The 22,178-nt window shown below is 52.0% G+C and overlaps 2 protein-coding genes across 2 annotated transcripts in view; one reads left to right on the top strand and one right to left on the bottom strand.

Annotated features, from left to right (window-relative positions):
• Window positions 1-1,324: 1,324 nt before the first annotated feature.
• On the top strand, window positions 1,325-16,658 carry CCDC167 (coiled-coil domain containing 167). The gene is made up of 4 exons (XM_079713561.1): window positions 1,325-1,378; window positions 14,509-14,603; window positions 14,803-14,855; window positions 16,309-16,658. Exons 1-4 carry the CDS (start codon window positions 1,337-1,339, stop codon window positions 16,410-16,412), a joined length of 294 nt encoding a protein of 97 aa, XP_079569687.1. The 5' UTR covers window positions 1,325-1,336; the 3' UTR covers window positions 16,413-16,658.
• Window positions 16,659-18,143: 1,485 nt separating this feature from the next.
• CMTR1 (cap methyltransferase 1) overlaps window positions 18,144-22,178 on the bottom strand; it is a gene marked incomplete at its 5' end in the record, with an annotated part of 59,390 nt that continues 55,355 nt past the window's right edge. Inside the window, 4 exons of the mRNA XM_079712938.1 lie at window positions 18,144-19,509; window positions 20,262-20,370; window positions 20,986-21,098; window positions 22,040-22,087. Of these exons, the coding sequence (XP_079569064.1) occupies window positions 19,377-19,509; window positions 20,262-20,370; window positions 20,986-21,098; window positions 22,040-22,087 (403 nt within the window). The 3' untranslated portion in view covers window positions 18,144-19,376. The remainder of the gene's footprint in view (window positions 19,510-20,261; window positions 20,371-20,985; window positions 21,099-22,039; window positions 22,088-22,178) is intronic.

Here is a 22,178-nt window from a genome sequence, read left to right as displayed (position 1 = left end):
GCGTGAGGATGGAAGAAGGTAAGGGGTTAACCAAAAGGTAAAAAATAAAGATAGAAACTGTACTGAAAAAAATCTCAAAATGAAGAATATATTATTTGTATGCTAATATTTATGTGTGTGATATATAATAGGCAAAGAGATTACATCTGTGGACTAACAGTGTATCCATAATAAATGACAGTATAAAAGGCAAAACAATAATAATAATAGTTCAGAAGGACAGAGCTATGTACACAAAGATGTTTGCTTTAGTATTATTTGGAGGTAACGTCCAATAAAATAATGTCCAGTACAAGAATGGGATGTATTCACATCCATTGGCATATACGGCCTTCGCAAATGATGATTTCAAAACATGGGAAAATGTTTATTCCAAATTGCAGTTCAATATCCATTAATGAGTCATGAAATAAAATTAATAGGTGTCCTGCCACCAAGTTCTTTTTTTAATGAAATAGACTAGATTAGAAAATATTTGAATGCATCAAAGATGGTAAAGGTGTTTATCAGGAAAATTTGGTTTCAGTTCTATGGGTAACTGGGTCATGATACAAAATTTTATTTTTTAATCATTGGATCACAGTCAAACCATTTCAAAGGACATAGGTCTACAGCATACCGTACAGTAGGATTACAACAGTATAAAATACAATGTCTGAGACCAAGCCTGGGTCGGAATATACAGAAACAAATATAGGAACTGTATTAAGAACAGTAGGGTAAAGGATGCTGCTTTTCACTTAAAAGTTTTCTGTGACGTTTGTAGGCTGTTTCTGTTACAATAAAACAAGAAAAATAAGTAAGCACAGACAAAAAGGAGGAATAACAACAGAAGGTCATGATCAGCTCCCAAAGGGCCAAGAGGCTCAAGATGGGGCTTCATGGAGGATCACTGCTTCAGGATGGGCCTTGAAGGTCGGAAAGAACTTGACAGAATTGAAGGGATGGGAGCTGGCCTCAAACTGGGTAGGGTGGTCACAAAAAGGAAGAAGGGTACAGAAGACGACGGGGTGAAGAAACAGCCTCTCTGTGCTGTAAAGTGCCTTTGAATTCGTAAGGAAAGGGCCAGCTCCACCCCTGGGTGGGCCGTCGTTCCTCCCGGGCCAATCTAGTTATCCTCTTCCCACCACCCGCTAGGTTGAAGCCTCAAAGAGCGGTTGCCCCTCATAAACATGGCCGCTCCAAACTGGCCACGCCCCTCAATTAGATGGACCCCGCCAGTAGTCCCACCTCCCGCCACGTCGGCGGCCAATGAGGGAGAAGCACAGGGGTTTGCGCATGCGTGGCGCCGCCGGTGGGCGAGTCCAATAGTGACTCCGGGAACCCGGCGAGTAACATGACTAAAAAGAAGCGGGAGAATCTGGGCGTCGCACTAGAGGTGAGGGGGAGAAAGCGGGGTGGGCCACGTCGTGAACTGCCTTCTCCCCGCGGCGGGGTAGTGGGTCGGCCCGGCTGCAGGTTGGAGGAGGGAGTGAGGGGAGGAAGTGAGGGCGACGTGGGTTTGGGACACGGCCCGCTGGGGGAACCGAAGGTTGGAGAGCCCGAGGGGCCACGAGAGCTGGGAACAGAAGGCCACGGGACCTCCAGAGAGGAAGAGACAGGCAGGTAAGGGGAGCACCAAAGAGGGCGTGACACCGAAATCTTGAGGCCCTGAGGGGAGACGTTTAAGTGAAGGGGACCCAAAAGGGTTGGGTACTCGCAGGGGAGGGGATCCCAAAGGGTTAGAGACCTGTAGATGAGGGCACCCCCAGAAGTGAGGGACCCCATACTGTTTAATGTATTACTGGTGGCTTAACTGTCCCTTGAGATGGGGAATTTTTCCTCCGGGGTACTAAAGCATGAAGCTTGAAAATTACTTTGGGAACCTGTGGGAATTTGTAGAGAATTCTGGAATGGTGATGTTCGCAAAGAGCTTACAAATAATTGACTGCATATGGAAGGAAAGAAAATTGATGCATATCGAGCAGCTGCTATTCGTTACTTTATTTGCGCTCACTACAAGCCTGTGAGATTTTTACAGATGGGGAACCTGAGGTTTCAAGTAGAGCCCAACCGTTGAAACGGTTGAGGCACCGAGAATCAAGCACAGGTGATTTGCCTTCTGGTGCATCTTGTTTCTCCTGTGTTACTGTTCCCTTAGATCACCCTCCCTGGGGTTGCAAGAAAGATACCGGGTGATTGTCTTATTGAGCTTACTACCAGTTGAGTGGTTCTCAATCTTAAGAACGCATTAAGAATCATCTGTCTTAAAAATGGAGAGTTGAATCTCCCCCACCCCGAGTAATTCAGTAGGACTTGGGTGAGTATTTTTAACAAAGAATCTGTATTTTTAACAAGCTACACCAGTGTTTATGCAGGAGGTTTTAGTACCACCCCTTGAGAAATATTGGCCAACTTGGTAGGGAAAAAAACGATGGAAATGTGAATCTCCTTGTAAGAGAGACTATAGATGCTAAAATGAGATGGCACTCTGAAATGGGACTAGCCTAGACTTTATAGCCTGTATTAGAACATGATAAGCTGCTATAACAGAGAAACTCCAAAATTCAGTGGCTTCAAGAACAAGAAAGTTGTTTGTTTTTTTTCTAACAGGCTAGAGCAGGGATCGGCAGATGTTGTCTATAAAGGGTCAGATAGTAAATATTTTAGGCCTTGTGGGCCATATGGTCTCTGTTGCAACTACAGTTGATCCTCATTGTTCACAGATTCCATATTTGTGCATTTGTCTACTTACTAAAATGTACTTGTAACCCCCAAATCAGTCCTCGAAATGCTTTTGTAGTAATTAACAGGCTGACTCAAAGCGTCAAGATTTGATTCACCTGAGACCCATGTGTCTCGTTAAGGTGGAACAAGGCAATGCTGTGTCTTATTTTTCAGCTCTTCTGTGTGCTGTAAACAAGTGTCCTTTTTCCGGTCTATTTACTGCCAAGTTTCTTGCATTTTTGTGCTTTTCTTGGTGATTTTGCTGTTTAAAATGGCCCTCGAGTGTAGTGCTGAAGTGCTATTTAGTCTTCCAAAGTCTAAGAAGGCTGTGACATGCCTTATGGAGAAAATATGTGTGTTAGATAAGCTTTCTCAGGCATGAGTTATAGTCCTGTTGGATGTGAGTTCAGTGTTAATTAATCAACAATATGTATTAAATAAGGTCTCTTTAAACAGAAGCACACACAAAACAAGGCTTTGTATTGATCAGCTGATAAAAAATGTTGTGACCAGAGGCTCACCAGAACCTAACCTGGTTCAGTATTTGCTAATTCATTGTTGGCAACCTTATAGAACATAACTACCACAAATAATGAGACTCAGCTGTACTCAGATAGGATGTCTTAGCACAAAAGCAGCCATAGGCAGTATATAAATTAATGAGAGTGTTCCAATAAAACTTTATTTACAAAAACAAGTCATGGACCGTATTTGGCCCACAGACCATTGTTTGTCAACCCCTGGTCTAGAGTACCAGGACAGTGTTGGTTCTGCCATATTCCTTCTGTCTTGTGGCTCTGCTGGGGGCCAGGGCCTGTTGTCACCTCATGAATGAAACTAGGTTGCACTCCATTGAGGTATCCACTGGTGGGAAAGAGAGAGTGGAGAAAGCACACCCACTGTCTTAAGAATTCTGGGCCCAGAGTGCCCACTTTCCATTGGCAAAGATGCAGCTAAGATGCAAAGCCTGCAAGGGGTAGGTGGGACATGCATTCATCAGCTAGGAGGCCATGTGCCCAACTACAGCTCCATTGCTGTGGAAGAAGAGTGTATTTTAGTGGACAGCCCAATTCTCCTCAGCAGACTCCATCTTACCTCACAGTGTAGTTTTGAGGATTAAACAAGGCAATATTTGTAAAGTGCCTAGCACGTGCAGCACAGGGTGGATAATCAACAAACAGTGCTTTCTTATCAGTAGCCTTCGTAGTTCTTTCGTGTCCTTCCATCGTGGCTAAGTCAGCCCCCTTGTTTGGACTTTAGTTTCCTCATCTGTAACATGAAGGACTTGAATTTCACCAGGGGTTACAGACACAAGACTCGCTGACTGTGGTCCACATATAGATCATAGATGATCATAGATGTCTTTTGTTTGGCTGACACGGGTTTTAAAAGTGTTTTGAATTTGGTGGGGTACATGCTCTCCTAGTGCCGTATACCAGTCACCTTCACCCCTTTATTTTCTTAACCTATCAATACCAATATAGATATTTACATTGGCCATCTTGATGTCTAGGTTACCTTTTGCTTGGATATTCTAAGATTTGAGCTCTGCCACTGTGCACCTGAGAAAAAACTTGGCATCTAGCCATCTCCTCACATTGTTCCTCCTTTGCCCCCTGCGGATCTGAGTATTGAATGTGTGCTGGTGCTCAGTAGCAGTAGATATGGTCCTGTTATTAAAAGTCGTGTGCTCAAAGCCAATGAAGTGGTGATTTAATCAAAAATGTTAATCTGACAAGTGCAATAAAACTCCCACAAGTGAGTGATCTCAGCACCTGCAAACAGCCTCCACTTGTAATGAAGCAATTACTGAGCACTCCCCCTGAGGGTTGGCTGGGGCCAGCTGTACTGGGCAGTCACCTCCCAGGACACCAAGGCACCTCCCAGCCTTCCCAACTTGTGGCTCCTTTCAAGACCTTTTTATCCAACTCATTTGCCACCTTGTGAGATCTCAGATTTGGGAAAAACTGGCTATGAGTTTTATTCTGAATAACGAGAGAATTATAATTCAGGTGAGAAATCACCAGCTCTGGTACTGATTTTCAAGTTGTGTGGGAGGAGGGAAAGGTTGTATTTCAGTCTAAACTGATAGGAGGATTCTGGCTGAGGGAAAGGACGCATTTCAGTCTAAACTGATAGGATTTTGGCTGATGTAAAGCCTGTTTTTTATTTATTTATTTATTTTGCTGTACGCGAGCCTCTCACTGTTGTGGCCTCTCCCGTTGCGGAGCACAGGCTCCAGACGCACAGGCTCAGCGGCCATGGCTCACGGGCCCAGCCGCTCCGCAGCATGTGGGATCTTCCCGGACCGGGGCACGAACCCGTGTCCCCTGCATCGGCAGGCGGACTCTCAACCACTGCGCCACCAGGAAAGCCCTGTTTTTTAATTTCTGATAGTAATGAGCTGTTATTTGGTCATTGTACTTTTTTTCCTCAGCTGGACCATTCTTAGTGTCTTAAATGTTTCAACAGCCAGTTGGTCTTTCGTTAACAGATGTGCAGTGTCTTAGCTGACATCTTTAAGGGGATAACTTGGTTGGATCTGGTCCCTAGTACAAAAATCTGTCAGTTTGGAAAGGTTTTAGCTACAGGTTACAGAAAACTGACCTCAGTGACCTAATCAAACAAGAATATACTTTTTTTCCCATCACAAGAAATTTGGAGGGAGGTGGCTACTGGCATTGGTTCAAAGGCTCAGCTATGTCAGAGCTGGTGTTTCTGCATTCTCTTAGCCGTTTCCTCTTAGTCACAAGATAGCTGCCACAGCTCCAGTCGTCATATTCAACTTTAAGTCAGGGAAAAAAGAAAAAGGAACTATAACAATCATTGTCCCTTTTATCAGCAAAGCATAAGCTCTCTCAGTCGTCTCCCAGCCGACTTCTGGAACATCTCATTGGCCAGAACTGGGTCATGACCACCTCTGGCTGCAGTGAGGCTGGGAAAGCATCTGTTGAGCTTTTCTTACTTCTGTGGTGGAGGCAGGCAAAGGAGGAGGGGTAGGGAATCAGTGTTGTGTTGGCCAAGTAATAGTATCTGCTAGAGGGAATAAAAGTTAATGGGAGTCTTTTTTTTTTTTTTTTTTTTTTTTTTTTTTTTGCGGTACGCGGGCCTCTCACTGTTGTGGCCTCTCCCGTTGCGGAGCACAGGCTCCGGACGCACAGGCTCAGCGGGCATGGCCCATGGGCCCAGTTGCTCCGCGGCATGTGGGATTTTCCTGAACCGGGGCACGAACCCGCGTCCCCTGCATCGGCAGGCGGACCCTCAACCACTGTGCCACCAGGGAAGCCCTAATGGGAGTCATTTAAAATTCACTGGAATTCTTATCAGAAAAAGGGGCCAGGATCAGTGACGATGAAGGGTAGGTGGTAGGTTGAGTGGAGAAAATGGCCAAAGCAGGATGAGCACCAGGAGGAGAGGAGTGTGGACACTTGTGATTGTGTAGTGTCAGCCACCACTGTGAGCTAGCTCCCTGGGGGCAGGGAGGAGCACTAAGTGGGGATGAAGACAGTCTCGGTCCTGGAACAGGCTGTGACAAGGCTGACAGGAACCTACCAGTGTTCTGAGACAAGGGATAGAAGCAGCCTAGTGGACTCTCAATAAATATTTACTGAATTGATTTTGAGAGGCTAGAGGAGGCACTTGAACCCTCACCCCTGACTTCTGGGCCCAGTTGAGTGGTTCATTGGTGAGAGATCAGGAGGCCACAGTGGAGCAGGCGGCTGGACACTGTCTTGCTGGCGGCTGCCCAGTCAGGGCTGGGAGAAAGGCTTGAGGCCTGCAGACACAGTTCAAGGGCGGCTGACCATTAAATGAGCCTCGCCTGCTGCCAGGCTCAAGCGACAGGTTGCCATTGGGCAGGTGATTTCTCTCAGCAGCCTGCGTCTGGCTCCACTCCATCTGATGGGGGTCAGGAGACTAAAACCTCATTACCTAACACGGCTGGATGTCAGCATGTGTGGAGTGGCTGTTTGCCAGCATCTTAATTAATGAATTCATAAGGCACGGGGTGGATGCCAATTCTGGAAAAGTGCTTTGAGCCTTTCAGTGATGAAGAAGCTTTTGCTACTTTATCAAAAAATATATATTGGGGGAAAGAAGAGAAAAGAAACCCCAGACAACAGCTGAAGGCTGTTGGCCCAGGGACAGCTGAAGGCTTCAGGTGAGGACTGACGTGGCTCTGCTTGCAGAGCCTCTCAGAGACCAGAAGCCCTCGGAGCTTGCGCGGGCTTCAGGAGGACCTCCACGTTCTTGACCTAGGGCGGGAGGTGACTCTCCAGAGAAATGACAAGTCCCTTGGCTCTCTGCTTTTCCTGAAACTTGTTCATTGATTAAAAACCGGGGAGGTTTATTGTCTTCATCTGCCCAGCCTGGGAGAGAAACTTCTGATGATTTGGGAGCCATGGTGGAGGTTTTTGTTTTCTGCCCTCACAGAGCCTCCTCCACAGAAGAACATCCCTTAAGCGGTATCAGGGTAATTGGTCCTTTGGGGTTTGAGGATAGTCACCTGGAAAATCAAGGCCCATGACCCCCATGTCACTTGGCTGTGTGGCCTCAAGGCCCCAGATGGGAAGCCCCTGATCTCCTGCCAGAGACCATCTGGGCAGGTGGTCCGGCTTCTCTACCCATTGTAATAAACATTTTGGGGCTTCCCTGACATGTGAAAATGAGTGGATTTCCAGAAATCCAGTTCCCAGACTGCTGGGGCTGGAGCTGAAACAGCTGACACCACTCTCCAGGCTGTGAGTTATTAGCAAGTGAGAAGAAAGACTTTGGGGAAAGGAGGGTTTATCAGGCCCAACTAGCCCACCTTTTCCCTTCTCAAACCCGGGTCTGTTTTGTGTGTGTTTTGGAGGGTGCTTTGGCAGCGTAGGCGGTTTGGGGGAGGGTGCCTGGGATGTCTGTGAAGCCCAGAGTTAGAGAGTAATTGCCTTCAGTGTGAGGACAGACGCTGGGCTTGGAGACGCTCACTGTCTCCAAGCAAACAGATTTCAATCAGGTTCTCCCCTCACAGTATCTGTTATGTGGACAGAAAGCAAGCAAAGCCCTTATACAAGATTATTCAGAGTAGAGAATCTGTTAAAGCCAGATCAACAAGTTTAGATGGGTTTCGACTGGGATGTGGAATGATTTTGTTCCACAGAACCCTTCTTTGTCATGAATGTTTTCATGAGGGATTTTGGAGGAAGAGCTTGAAGAGGTGGAAGGAGCATAAGCTCTGAAGCAGAAAAACCCAGATTCAGACCCCAATTCTGCCACTTCCCAGTGACACGACCTAGGGCCGGTTGCTTAAATTCTCCGTGTGGGAGTTTGCTCCCCTGTAAAAGGGAGACTGTAAAAAGTCCCTTCCTTGCAGAGTTGATGCAGACATTGGGGAGCATACGGGAAGCTGCCCACAAACCGCATGGCCCAGGGTGTAAGGAGCGGAGTTGACGCCCAGGAGCTAAGAGTGGCTCCGGGCTGGTGCCTCTGAGCTCCTCCCATGTGTGCTGGTAGCTCACAGCACCGACTCCCAACCGCCCGCTCCCCCGGGTACTGGCTGCGTGACCCTGGACAAGTTACTTCATCCCCGCAGCCCAAGTTTCCTCATCCACAGGGTGTGGATACTGATGCTACTCCTCTCCCGCCAGGGTTATTGTGAGTGTCCCGTGAGGGAGTCGTGTGAGGTGCTTAGAGCAGTGCCTGGCACATATGCCTGCTACCGTAGTGTTGGCTGCTACTGGTATTATTGTGGACTTTGGGCTTCCAGAGGCTGTTCTGACTTGTGCTGTGCCATCCAGACATGTGAAAGTCCATGATTTGAGTTGAGCTCAGGTACCTTGACACCGTGCTCTTTGTTAGGTCTTGGTGCCCAGCAAGGACCCGGCCAGGCAGGTGCAGGATATGCCCCATGACCGCTGCTTGACTCCTGAGGTTAACTCATTCCCAGCCACTTTTTGTCACTCACAGCCCAGAATCTCCCAAGAGCAAGGCCAGCAAGACAGGAAACAACTTCCTAAACCAGAAAGCACAGTGGCTAGCTTGGCAGTGCCAAGCCCCAAGGGTGCCTCTGCCCTTTCCCAGAAGAAAGTCTGGCCCTAGACAGTGGCTCCTTAGGGAGTGGGCAGGGAGCCACCTCCCAGGCTGTCAAGATGCTTGTGGGAGCACCATTCAGCCACCTTCAGTAGTGCTTGTTGGCAGAAAAAAGCTGCTGGGAGGCCTTGGCAGCAGCCAGACCTGGAGCTGGCCCCCCGCGGACCTGGCCTGACCTGGGCACTGGGCACTTATCTGTGTGCGAGATGGCACTCACCTTCCCTGCCCCCAAAGAGGCCTCATTCTGGGCTTCCGTACTGGGAGGCTCCACATTCCTGAAAAGATGCCACCCATGGATTCCAGGAGAATTTTACAGTTTCTCTTAACACAGTGGTTTTATGGCATATAGGACTCCAGGGAGACTTCCCTAAAGCTCTGAGAATAGGGTGTTGTTCCCCAAGTCAGGTGGCAGAGGCGATTTTGCTTAGCTGTCTCAGGGCTACTGAACTGCCAGCCGAGTGCTCAGAGCTGCTTCTGAGGGAGGGGTCCTGGAGGAAGGCCGCAGGAAGAGACCCTGGCTCTGATGACTGCCAGCAGGAGCAGTGGCCCCACTTGGCTGGGGTCGGGGCCTCTGCTGACCTTGACTGTCAGTCTGACTTCAGAACTTCGAGTTCTTCTGCAGGAAACATCCCCACCTCTGTGGAGAATCCTTGGTCTTATACTTCTCCTCACTGAGCCTGCTCCTTTGCCCACTCTTGAAGCCACCCACCAGGCTCCGATCCCCCAGTCCGTGCCTGGTTAAGAAAGGCAGCGGTTCCCATCCTGACTGTGGAGGAATCCCTCGTGGGCCTTTCCTGCTAAAGTACAAACTTCCTGGATCCTGTCTCCAGGGCCTCCCCTGGGGCCCTCAACTCCCTCCTACGTGAGGGTTGCTCCTTCCCACTCCCTGCCCCATAAATCTTTTCTCCCTTTCTTCTCCTCCCTTCTTCCCTGCCGAGGCTCAGACCAGCAGTCTCCATGAGCAGGTTTTAGCTACTTCTGGTCTTGGGGTCAAGAGTAGACTTTCCCACCAGGACACCCTGCATATTCACCACCTATTTCCCAGTCCCCTGAACTGCTTGCACACAGGTTTACACAACACCTACCAGGTCCTCAGCTCTATGTGGCGTGCCACACAGTTGGCTAACTGTTATGGAGCTCACACCACTGCCTTACTGATTCCTTGGGTCCCTTTGCAGCCGTTTCACCTACTGACTGTCATCTCAGTGACTTAGACATACTGTTCTTTTTTCCTGTATAAAAATGGACACTTGGTCTTCTGAGTATAAACGTAATGCATGGACACTCCTGTGTCCATGTTATTGTACATCAGGGGCATCCACTCTCTGCCCTGGCTCTGTGCCTGAATGAGTGCCAGTCTCAGTCCCTACCTGGGCTATTACTTTACCTGTGACAGTCACAGCCAGCAGTGCTGCCCCCTGCAGCTCCAGGGAAGTCCCAGAACTGAACCAGTTGGGTCAGCCGTGCCCTTCCTGCCAGTTGACCTACTATCCAGCCTGTTGGGCAGGAGTCCTGGGAGCCTCCCTGGCCTCCAGAGTGTAACCTCCTCTTCCCATTGGAGTTGGTCGGATCTCTTTGATGGGGCTTCTTCCTGCCTTAGTCCTGGGGCTTTGCATTCCTGCTCCCAGCTTAGCTGGGCACCAGGCGCTGTAGAGCCATGGCGTCAGTGAACCTGCACTCCAGCTGCTAGGCTCCACCTGCTATTCCACGTCTCCTCAGATGCCCACCAGGGCCCAGACCACACCTGAGTCTGTTCTGCCCTTAGACGCTGCCCTAGACCTCTCATCCTCAGCTTCCAGCAGGCCGAGCCTCTACAACTTGGCACCAGCTCCAGATCCCACCCCAGCTTCAACCCCCGGCAGGATCATGAGGTTCCCAGCATGCCGTGTCCCGAGCCAGCTGGAGAGGCTGGCCTGTAGAGGCATTGCTATTGTGATGGTCCACCTGCAGGCACCACCCCTGCTGAACCCCTCCATAGAATCAGGATGGCCATATCTGAGCCAGAGGGGCTCCCCTCCCTGCTGCTGCCAGCCAGTGACCAATGGAGAGTACTCTCCACCACGCACCCCGGCTTCTACCTCCTCTTACTCTTGCCACATATTAACTCAATTTTCTTTCTTTTCCCTACAGATCTAATGAAAACCATTCTCTGATAATAATGCTAGCAAACACTTGTTTTGCCATCACTCTGTGCGTTAGGCACTAAGGATCGTACACGTATTGCCTCATGTCATCCTCACAATTCTTTGAAATAGGAAAATTATCTTTGTTTTACACATGAGTAAACTGAGGCACCGAATTAAGGAAGTCACCTAGACGCATGGCAAGTGAACGGCCAGCTGAGGCATCTGATTACAGCCCACACTCCTTATTACCACATTTTTCAGGAACTACAATTTCAGGCTTCTGAGCACTTGGGCTCCCAACTGCTTGCCCAGTTCTGACCCTTATGCTTCCAGAATCTTCTTGACATTTGTCTCCTTATTCTGGTCCTAACCCGTGTTTTTTCTCCTGGTCCTGGCTATCTTGTCCTCTGTTGCCTTCAGCCTGGTGGCAGAGAGGAAGCTAATCAAGGACTATAGATTTGTTTTGGGGAATCTGTGAAGTGCATTAGCTATGTGCATGTCATTGAGAGTTGACTGAAAAGCCAACTAGGGGCTTCTTTTAAGACCCACTTCCTGGGTCCTCTCCCCTATTTCTGGGTCTATCTTGCTGGGCTAGCTTTGCTCTGTAGCCACCACTCCCAACCCCAGCCACAACTAAAAGATGCATCCTGACCCTCCCTCCCTGCCTTATCTGCGGCCAGTAGGTCACTAGAATGTTGGCACCCGTTATTATAGCTGCTTGAGAACTGGCTTCTGCATCAACAAATGCTGCAGGGTGTTTAACTGTCAGTGGGGTCACCTTCTGAGGATGGGTCTGTGGCCTACTGAAGAGCCTCCTGACAGTCCCAGACTCCCCCTCACTCAGCCCATATCAAGCAGCTGGGTTATAAAGGAGGAGAACTTGATATTTAGAAGGGAATCAGAGAGAGCTGCAGCAGGACATAAATATTCATAGAGGGAGGTTAGAACTTGAGTCCCTAAAACCTTGATTTGTTAGTCTGTTTAAGCTCATTAAAAAGTGGTAAGTGAAAGTGGGGTATTCATGGAACTGCAGATACATTGGGCTCGTTCAGATAAAGGCCTCTAGCTGCCAGCTCCACAGGCCCTGCCCAGAGCATGACAGCAGACCAGCTTGGCCACTTGTGGTTTGCCAACCTCAATTTAAAGGTTTTGCTGAGCGTGAGTACTTGGCTTCGCTCTGGCCCAGTTATCCCGTTTGGGCCCTTGGTAGCCTTGTAGAGGTGTTTAGGGATGGAAGTCCCCCAACTTCCTCCCCAGAATGACATGCAAACCAGGGGCTGGCCGAAGGTGGGGCAGGGAGAAATCTAACCTACGACTAATACTTGCACTGGGTAATCCACAAAGTACATAATCTATGTGCACATACAGCTGCTTCTCCTAGCTTCTTCCAGCTTCTGTGGGCATGAGGGGAGGATTTTAGACTCCCGGTGCCACATGAAGCCCAGCCCCTGGGCCCCACCCACACCCAACCCTACTCATTCCTCCATGGCTACAAACACAAGGACTGCAGTGGGCCAGGCCTTCTAGGACAGGAGCTACAAAGTCAGGCATCCTGAGAGGCCCAGCAGTCACATACACAAGTGGCGTGGGCCGATCTGGGCTAGACTTGACCACTGGGCTGCAGGTTTACATCATCTGCCCTAGGGTCTCCTAGAGTTTGGCAAGATGAGGTTTGGACACATGTAGCTGGATGACACAACATGCGCTCAGCTTCATGAGAGAAGGCTTGGTTCATCAGCCGGGGGAAGGAGGCAGTACCACTCCAGCCAAGGGCCATAGAGAAGGCTTCACGGAGGAGATAGAGCATCAATCAAGCTTTGTGTGGGACCCAGCATGGAATTTGGTGCTCTGTTTGTGGTTTCTACACCGGGAAGTGGAAACAGCAAGTCTTAGGGTACTGAGGGGCTGGCTGTGTGTGTTGGGGGTACTGCTATGAAGGGCAGGCTTCATGGTGGCCTGAAGCACCTGCTCCTCCCAGCTCCGTCTCCACTAACCTTCACATCAGGCTGTTGCTGTTCCCTGAGCCTGGCTTCCCAGTGCTCATTTCCCTACAGCGCAGGTTTCAGCATGGCCTTTGGCCTCCCAGGCACAGGCCCCATCTCCTGGCTGGGGCTGTTTCCCAGGACAGCCCTCCCTTTGGTGCCCGTTAGCAGAGAAGTGACACAATTAACCAAGCAGTTAACTCAAGGCTCTGCAGTTGCTCCCTCCCACCGGGCCCTGCTTCCAGAGCTGGAGTTGGCAGCAGGCTGGGGCTGCAGGGAAGTGGGAAGACGGTGTGTCCTTTGGGCTGGGCGTTGGGACAAGGGAAAGTAGCTGACCCAGAATGGCTGGGATGGGTACTGGCCAGGGGGAGGGGCAGAAGGCCCAGAGTCTTCAAGTGCGGCTCTGACACTGGCCCCAGAACACTGGCCAGGGATGCTGGGATTCGTAGTTGCAGTCATTGATTACCGTCTGTCCAGGGGCCGCTCCAGAAAGGATTGGAGCAGAGAACTGGCTGAGACCGATAAGGAAAGGAGTGTTCCACTCTGACTCCTCAGAAAAGTCATTCCATTTGGAGGACCCATTCTCCCACTTGTGAAGTAGAGCCTATATCAGTATTCGCTATCCCTCCCAGGGATGTGGTGAGAATGAGTGAAGTCATATGGAAAATCAAGCGTTAGCTGGACCCAAAGCACTATTCAGTCAGCTGCTGTGAGGGACACAGGGCCCTCTGAACTCCCACCCACTGAAATCTAGGCTCCCACCAGCAGGGCAGAGGTTCAAGAAGAACAGGCCTGGGCCTAGGGAGGTGGCCGATTAGACAGACACCTGGAGACAGATGGACACAGATGAACTTTCAAAGCCAAATGCATGATACCAGGACCTTGGATGATCCAGTCCAGTATTTCATAAAACATTTCCCCATAACTCAAATTATTTCCCCAAGAACACATCTCTGAAACTATAATCAAAACAAATGGGAGAACTGGTGCCTTTGGCATGCAGCCTTTCAGGAGCTTAGCTATTTTGCCCCCCAAGTTACAGCTATCTTGATGATGGTCAATGCTTTTGCGCAAGAACCGAGTCAGAAACTAACATGAGCTGTACTGTCAGTAACTTTTATTGAATCTCATGGAAAAATGTGTATTATTACAGCTTAGGTTACTTTAAGATGAAGTGTACCAACAAGAAAACATGCCTCTGCTTTTTGGCCCCTAGATGTCTAATCACGCGTGGAATGCTTTGGAAAGGCAGAGGCTTCCTCCATCGTCTCGTTTCATTCTAGGAGCCGCCTGTGCCTGCCACATTCAGGGCTCTGGTTGCTCCTGCTGTGGGGCCCAACTGGGGCCTGTGCTAGGGAGACAGCTGACTGGGGGGGCTGCTCCTATCTGCCCCAACCCATGCTTGGCCCAGTGAGTCAGGGCAGCTTGGAGACCCTGAGCAACACTCAAAGCTGTTTCTAGCCGGGGTCAGCCTGCACCACGTGGAGGTAGAGGACAGCAAAACATAGCTGCTAGCTTAAAGACTCCTAGAGGCTCCCTCCTCCCGCTCCCAGGATCCCAGCTGTCTTGAAAATTGAAAGGCTCTGCCACCCATCTCTACCTGCTGGGTGTGCTGTGTCTTTCAGATAGATGGGCTGGAGAAGAAGCTGTCACGATGCTGGAGAGACCTGGAGGCTGTGAACTCCAGGCTCTATGGGGCAGAGCTGAGCTCAGAGGCCAGGTAATGCTCCTCCCGACATCCCCCAGTCCTTCCGATCTGTCCTGGGGCCCCAGCCCTCAACTGCCACCCCTCCCATCCCCCTGCCACCAGAGACCTGAGCCCATGTTCCTCTTGTCTCCCTTGCTCTGGTGTGCCAGCTGCCCCTCAGGTGGGAAAAAGAAAAAGGGCCTGAGCCATTTTGACCCCTTCCCCCTCACAGGAGTTCTCTGGAGAAGGAGAAAAGCAGCCTGATGGCCAAAGCCTCCAACTATGGTAAGAAAGCTCCCTGCCATTACCAGCCCCACCCTCACATCCTAGGATCACAAAGTGATGGGGGTCAAGGGCATTCTTTGGGAGACAGCCAGCCCCCAGGGGGTTGCGGGAACCAACTGAAGGCCCAGCATCCTGGAAGAGCAAGTTTGTTCCTTTGTTCCAAGGGAGATGGAGAGTCCTGTGGGTCTGTTCTTCTCCTGTGGGATGAAGGGGTATGGCTGTGGCCAGGTGAAGAGATCCTCACATCCACCCTGACTTGGGAGGGCTGTCCTCCCTGCCCCCTCCTCCCAGACCTCCACTCTCTCCCAGGAAAACCCTGCAATGGAGTGATGGGAATAGGGTCTTTGGGGTCCAGGGTGGAGGATGAACCTCCCACTGGGGTGCTGTGAAGGGCTACTGAGTGGAGCAATGCTGCCACCTTCTGGGTGCTGGGTGCAGAGCCAGGTAGAGCCCAGACAGGGCACGGAGCTAGAGGGTGGCTGCTGGGCACTGCCCCCAGCAGCCCGGGAGGAAATGGGTCTGCAGAGGCCTCTCAGGCTTGTCTGTTCTATTCACCCTGAGGGGCCAGACCTGGCAGAGAATCAGCCCTAGAATAGTCCATATGGCAGGGAGCCTCCTGTAGGAACCAGGTTGAATCAACACTGTTAGCACGGTGCCTGTCACATACGGTGCCTGTCACATACCCCTACCCGGGTCCCGTCTGGCCTGCCCAGAGCTGGTTTGCAGGTATCTCCCTGCTTCCTCACACAGGGAGGGATGGGACATCAGTTCCCTCTCAAACCTAGCAATTTTCACCCAAAATTGTAGCATTTACCACTCAGGTGAGCCCTCACAGAATACCAACCACCCGTGTATCATATGAATGGATACAGGCTGTAGAATAGCAGGGCTTGCTTCCTCTAGAGGCAGCCTGAGTGCCTTGCGGGCACAAACTTCCTCGTCTTAGCATACCTCGTTCCTGCTGAGCTGGGCATCCAGCAGGGCAGGACTAGAAGCACTGGTGGTGTGGGCCCACCCTGTCCCTACTCCAGTGTCAGGCCCAAGGAGGTCCCAGCTGCCCTCAGTCTCTAATTGACCAGATGAGACACCCTGGAAGGAGGAGCACCATGGGGGCACCCAGTGACGGGCCAGAGGGCTCACCTGGTGAGGCCATGCCACCACCTAGCTTGGCTTTTAGGTGTGGCCTTTTTGTGTCTCCCTCACATATTCCATCTTCAACTGCATTTGGAAAGAAACGGTTGAGCACCATTGGGGGTTGGGGCTTTTTTGGGTCAGGATCTGCAGCCAAATCTGGGCATATCGAGGAGGACAGTCATTTTTATGGATAAGGAGGCAGCTGGGAGGGAACACCTCTGTGCTCAGCAGTGTGTGTACCCATTGGTGGGATAGGTGGAGGCAGATGAGAGTAGCAGATGGGCCCAGACCACCTGTCCACCACCCTTTTTCCTTCCAGAGAAGGAGCTGGAGTTGCTTCGGCAGGAGAACCGGAAGAACATGGTGCTGTCTGTGGCCATCTTCCTCCTTCTGACGCTTATCTACGCCTACTGGACCCTGTGAGCCTGAGATTTCCCCAGTCAGCACAGGCTTCCCCTCAGCTCCGTGGTCACGGCCAAGCAGGCCCTTCAAACCTCAAGACGACCAAGGTACAAGGGCCATTTCTCCCTGACCCAGACATCGGAGCAGGGCTTCCTGTTGGCCCGGCCCCTCTTGCCTCCCATTCCTGCTGTGGGGCTTGAGTCTCCAGAAGGGCTTTGTGTTGGCTTAGCCCAAGGGAAAGGCAATAAAGACCACCGTGGCTGCTTCTGTGTGCTGAGTAAATGTCATGATCTGGTGGCAGCTGGGGTGGCATTCAGGATGCAAGGGAGGAGAGGGGCCTGAAGGTAAGCCCCCAGCTTAGGTGGGGAGTAAGGCGTTAGCAAAGTGCTTCCTAAGGCAAACCATGGTGGGCGCCATCTCGAGGACTTGGGCACTGCTGGGGCTGAGAGGCAGACCTTACACCACTTGTCCGCCACCCCCCACCAAACCCTGTCTTGCCCTCCAGTCGGTGCCACTGCCTGTGATTATGGCAGAAAAATGCAGCCTGTGCAGCAAAGGGCAACTTGGGGACTTGAGGTGGTCGTGTGGTGGTCCCACGGGAGTGCGGAGTTAATCCATCTTCAAGAGGCTGCAAGTCTGGCGAGGTGTGGCAGAGCCAGTGGGCAGCCGGAGCCACGGTAATGACCAGACAGACTTACGGTGAGTGGCCAGTAAATCAGGCGGGGTTTGCAGGAGCGGCAAACACAGACCTTCCCCCGCCCACCCCCACCGCCCCCGAGCACAGCCCTCTACTCCCAGCACAGGGGCCAGGAGGGCTGGGAGTGGGAGGCTGGAGTAAGGCTGAGTAGGGCAACCAAAAGGATGAAGGGGCTTGGGAGCCGAGATCACACCAAGTAAGGAAAAGCAAGGGAAGGAGTTGCCCTGGGAGCTAAAGTAAGGCTGTGAAACATTAAGGAAGGAATCTGGGGGCCCAGGTGAAGGAGCTAAGCACATAGGCAGTGGACTCTAAGGGAGAACCTGCACCGATGATGGGACTGGTGGAGAAACGCTATCCTAGAGCAGAGAGGGAGAGGCGCCATCAGCACGCGCACAGCCTCCAGTGCAGACGCAGAACAGGGGAGGTTGGCGGGGTCAGTGAAACCATCTCTCCCTCCCTTTCTTCCCCGTCTAGTGGCACTAATTGGTCTGACGCCTCTGTTTTTTTTTTTGTTTTTTTTTTTTTTTTTTTTTTTTTTTTTTTTTTTTTTTTTTTTGCGGTACGCGGGCCTCTCACTGTTGTGGCCTCTCCCCTTGCGGAGCACAGGCTCCGGACGCACAGGCTCAGCGGCCATGGCTCACGGGCCCAGCCGCTCCGCGGCATGTGGGATCTTCCCGGACCGGGGCACGAACCCGTGTCCCCTGCATCGGCAGGCGGACTCTCAACCACTGCGCCACCAGGGAAGCCCGCCTCTGTTATTTTAGTCACACATACTGATCCTGGATTGTCACACTGCCCTGCTGGGCTGTAGGTTCATTCATTCTCTAATCCCTGCTTCTCACAGGAGCCACATAATTTTGACTCTTCCTTGGGCCGCTCTTTGGCAGCAAACAGCAGCCCTGAGCTTGGACAAGGCTCTGATTAAACCCACCCTCTTTTCTCCCCTCTTGAGTACAGCTTCCTCCCCTTCACCTCCAGCCCAAGCTGTTTCATTCACGCAAGTCCCAGACCATAAAGCACCGAAGGACAAGCCCCAGCACGGAGCCACACAGGCATTAAAAATATGTTTATCTTTAATGATCCAAGATTCTGCAAGACACACTGATACCCAGAATTGGGTGGAAATACAGCATCTCAGCGGTGCTGCTGACAGCCTGGGGGATGCTGGCCTGAGACCCCTGAGGTGGAGTCAATTCCAACCTCATGGGGAGCCTCAGTGCCCTCTATCTCCATGGAAACCAGTCTAGCACTGGGATGAGACCCTAGGGAGCCCACAGGAGCATCTCTGAGAGGTATTTCCCATTAAAAACAACCACAGGTTCCCTCCCCCACCCAAAGCTACTGCCCAGCTTCCCCCTCCACCCGCCAAGATAGAGGAAATGGAGTGACCACAAAAGGACAAACAAAAGCAACTGTGCCTCCTGCTGGGGATGAAAAAATGGAGGGGGGAGGGTAGCAAGGTGGCTGGGACAAACGGGAGTGCCATGATTGCCAGAGGACTGGGTGCGACCCAACCCAACAGGACCTCTGTTACAGTGGGGCCACTACTGTTTGGCGCATAGAAAATGGCAGGTCTTCAAGGCTGCTTCCTCCCCTTCTAGAGCTGCCTGAGGTTTGGATCAAAAGGGGTGAGGCCCAGGAAGGCTCTACAACCCCAGGAAGCAGTCACACCTACCACCAGACAATGCTACCTGCATCCTGACGTGGTGTCAGAGATGTGGGGTCCACATGCCTCCCTTCCCGGCCTGCGGGACGGTCAGAGGTTTGGGCTGGGAAGAACTCCAGGGAAGACCAGGAGAGGGTAGGGGGAGGAGACAAGAAAATCTCCCAACTTGGCATCAAAACAGAGCAAGTTCAAAGAAACAAAACCTTGATTTATATAGCAGCTGCTCCTGGCCAGCTCTCAACAGTGAGCCTCCTGCCTCTCAGGGTCGGCCCAATAAAAAGTTGGGCAACGCAGGGGCATGGCCGCCCTCAGGGCACTGCGTGGAACTCAGAAAAGTGAGTCTACAGGATACAGGAAGGAATGGCAGAGCCGAAGCCCTGCTGCCCTCTAACAGACACATCCTCCACTGGCCCCATGTGCCCTGGGTCCTGACCTCAAACGTGCTGTAGGAGCTGCATCCTTCAGGCTGAGTGCCGGCAGGGGAGACAGTTCCCAGGCAGGGCTCCGGGGAGGGAATTCCAAAAAGTGTCCCAGAAGGCCCCAATTGAGCTCTTCAGAGGACGCCACCAACCTCACGGCCAGGCTCAGGGAACGACAGGGCATTCGGCAGGGGTGGGCATCCTCAGGCGCTGTGCGTCTGGATGAAGGAGAGGACGTCCTCCTTGGACAGCTTGTCTGGGTCCTGGGGCTTCTGGGAGTCATGCACACGGATGCCATCCCCCCACTCCCAGAAGAGCCGGCCGTAGTAGCAGATGCTGGGGAGGAGAAGGGAGGTCAGAGGGCTGTACCCACGTGGAGCAGGACCAAGAGCTCACCACCCACCCTGGCACCCGTGACTTCGCGGATGGGTGTTCTTGGGGGGGGGGGGGAGAGAGAGAGAGAGAGAGAGGGAGAGAGAGAGAGAGAGAGAGAGAGTGTGAGTGAGTGAGTGAGTGAGTGAGTGAGTGTGTGTGTGTGTGTGTGTGTGTGTGTGTGTGTGTGTGCGCGCACTGGGGGCGGGGGGGAGGGCAGGTCTCACTAATGACTCCAATTGAGAGTCTTCCCTCTGGCAGCCAAACGTACCTAGTAGGCCCTGCTCCCTGCCTTCCAGAACCAGCTTTTCTCAACACACAGCTTCTACTGCTGCTAACTGCATCCTACTGGATCCTTTAATTACTGATATTCCTGGTTTATCTGTCTCTGCTGCTCTAATAGAACAGTATTAGTGTGGTGACACACTGGTGTCAGTGGCTAATTACAGGCACATCAGGGCTACTGGCTGCTGTCGAAACCTATGACCAACAATCCGGCAACACACTGGGTCTGAAGGCAAGACTGTGGACCTCAGCATTAGCCCACGCCCCGGCCAGGGTCGGGCCCTTCACACCCAGGACCCCCAACCATCACAGCCATACCCTCGTGGGAAGCCCCTGCATGGGCAGCAGTCATGTGCCCCAAGAGGTCAGGCTGGCATTCTAGCAGGAGTACTTGGGGCTGCAGGGGGCAGGCCTGGAAGAAGGCTACTTACTGAAATGGAGCAATGGCGTCTGAAGGGAGGTCAAAGGTAGAGTTCTTGGTTTTCTTGTTGTAGAAGAACTTCCTCTTGAAGCTTTTGCTGAATCCCATAGTCCATGGCTCTGACAGGAGGAAAGGGGGAAGAAGCCCAGAAAGGACACAAAATACCCATGGGGGACAGGTCAGGCCAATGAAGGGCATGCCTGCCTTCACGCCCGTTCCTCCACTCCCCTCCCCTCCAAACAGCAGCGGAGAACAGCCTGGGAGGACACAGCCTTCATCACCCGCCCAAAGGGGCTCCAGGAAGACGACTAAGATAATTCTCAACAACCCTCCCCAGTCCTGCCAACCTGCTACCAGGGCAACATCTCTCAGGCCCTGGCAGAGGGAGTAGGAGTCTGTTAGCCAGAGGGCACTAAGGAAAAAGGATTCTACAGGTGATACGAACGGCCCAGCTTGACTTTCTGGGTCTGCTGTTGCCCACCGCGAAGGCCCTTCTCCTGCCATGAGGACACCACGTGTGCATATACAAGTGGGGCTCCCCTCTCTGCAGCCCCAGCCCAACCCCCAGGATCCACCGAAGAACAGAAGAGGCTCAGGGAACACAGTCCCCCTCAACATACACCTCAAAGAAATGCCCACCTCAGTAGGGAGCCCTTAGCTCCGGCTCAAGTAGGGTCTGGGCCAGGTGCCCTGGCTGAGGGAGTGGGGCTAGGAAACAGTGGCTCATCACCCACCATTCACTGTCCTGACGATGTAGAGGCCAGTGGGCACAAAGTGCCGGTCGTCCCGCCCTGTATAGCTGAGCTTTGGTGTGCCACTGGAGCCCTTGATGATCTTCATTTCTAACCTTGATTTTCCAGAGTAGGCATGCAAACAGGAAGCGTGAGTGTGTGTGTGTGAGAGAGAGAGAGAGAAAGCCCTAACGTTAGTCTCTGGCTAATGTCAAAATCAGCCAACCAACCACAGTACTTTACCTCAGTTCAACATGAGAAACTGAGTCAGAGACTTGAGTTGCTCCAGGCCACACAGCAAGTGAGTGAGTGCGGTGGGTTTAGAACTCAGGCTCTGAACTCCCAACTAAGCAATGGAGGCAGGGAAGTGACACATGCCCCTGCTATGTTGCTGCTGTCTGTGGGGTGTCAGGGTGACACCGGTAAGGATAAGATGTGAGACTACGAGTGCCACTGGGTCTTCAGTTCACCACCCATGGCATCAGTGTGGCTACTAAAGAGTTAATTCGGGAGCACTGAGACCCAGCCCAGCTCCAGTGGCCACAGGGGCACACCCAGGATGAGACCCTCAGATCTGAGCACCCTGCACACCGCTAAGATTATGAGGAAGCAGTTATGCCCCCTCTACCCCTCCAGGCTCAGTCTCTCTGTCAGCACCAGGAACTGGGATTTATAGTGTTTCAAGCAGCTTGCTGCTCTGCCCCTAGCAGGGACAATCGCAACTGTTACAGCGTCAACAAGCCCGCTGCTATTTCTGCCTGACGCACACACCCCTCGTAACTGTTACAGCATCAGCGAGCCCGTATTTCTGCCTGACGCACACCCGCCCTGCTCCCCTCCTGACGGTGCTGAATCAGCTCTCAGCTGGGGGGCCCTTGGCTGCAGCTGAGCCACGCAGGCAAAGGAGGTGGGGGGGTGGGTAGAGGCAGCCACCAGGGCAACTCACCGCTGTACCCCTAACCCACCTCTACAGAAAAAGAGAACGAATCCTGGACACTGCCATGCCCCCCACCCCAACTCCTCTCAAATCCTGAGCTACCCTGGCTGAGTCACTCACCTGACAAAAATCTTCTCCATCTCCTCCAGCCTGTATACCTCCTTCACCCTGTGGACAGACGGACAGAGAGGTGACAAAGGATTCCTGGTGGGACACTTGTCTGGGCAGCAGCTGGTAGGCAGGAGGCTGTGCCTATCCT

Source organism: Hyperoodon ampullatus (assembly GCF_949752795.1).
Source record: "Hyperoodon ampullatus genome assembly, chromosome: 10".
Classification (NCBI taxonomy): domain Eukaryota; kingdom Metazoa; phylum Chordata; class Mammalia; order Artiodactyla; family Ziphiidae; genus Hyperoodon; species Hyperoodon ampullatus.
The sequence above is the reverse complement of the archived record's forward strand: the minus strand, read 5'-3'. Positions and strand labels throughout refer to the sequence as shown.

Bases quoted from the DNA above. Each gene is read 5' to 3' on its own strand.
- CCDC167 (XM_079713561.1), top strand. From the start codon at position 1,337: ATGACTAAAAAGAAGCGGGAGAATCTGGGCGTCGCACTAGAG. The intron at 1,379-14,508 runs GTGAGGGGGAGA...TGTGTCTTTCAG, and splicing joins ATCTGGGCGTCGCACTAGAG to ATAGATGGGCTGGAGAAGAA. The intron at 14,856-16,308 runs GTAAGAAAGCTC...TTTTCCTTCCAG, and splicing joins GGCCAAAGCCTCCAACTATG to AGAAGGAGCTGGAGTTGCTT.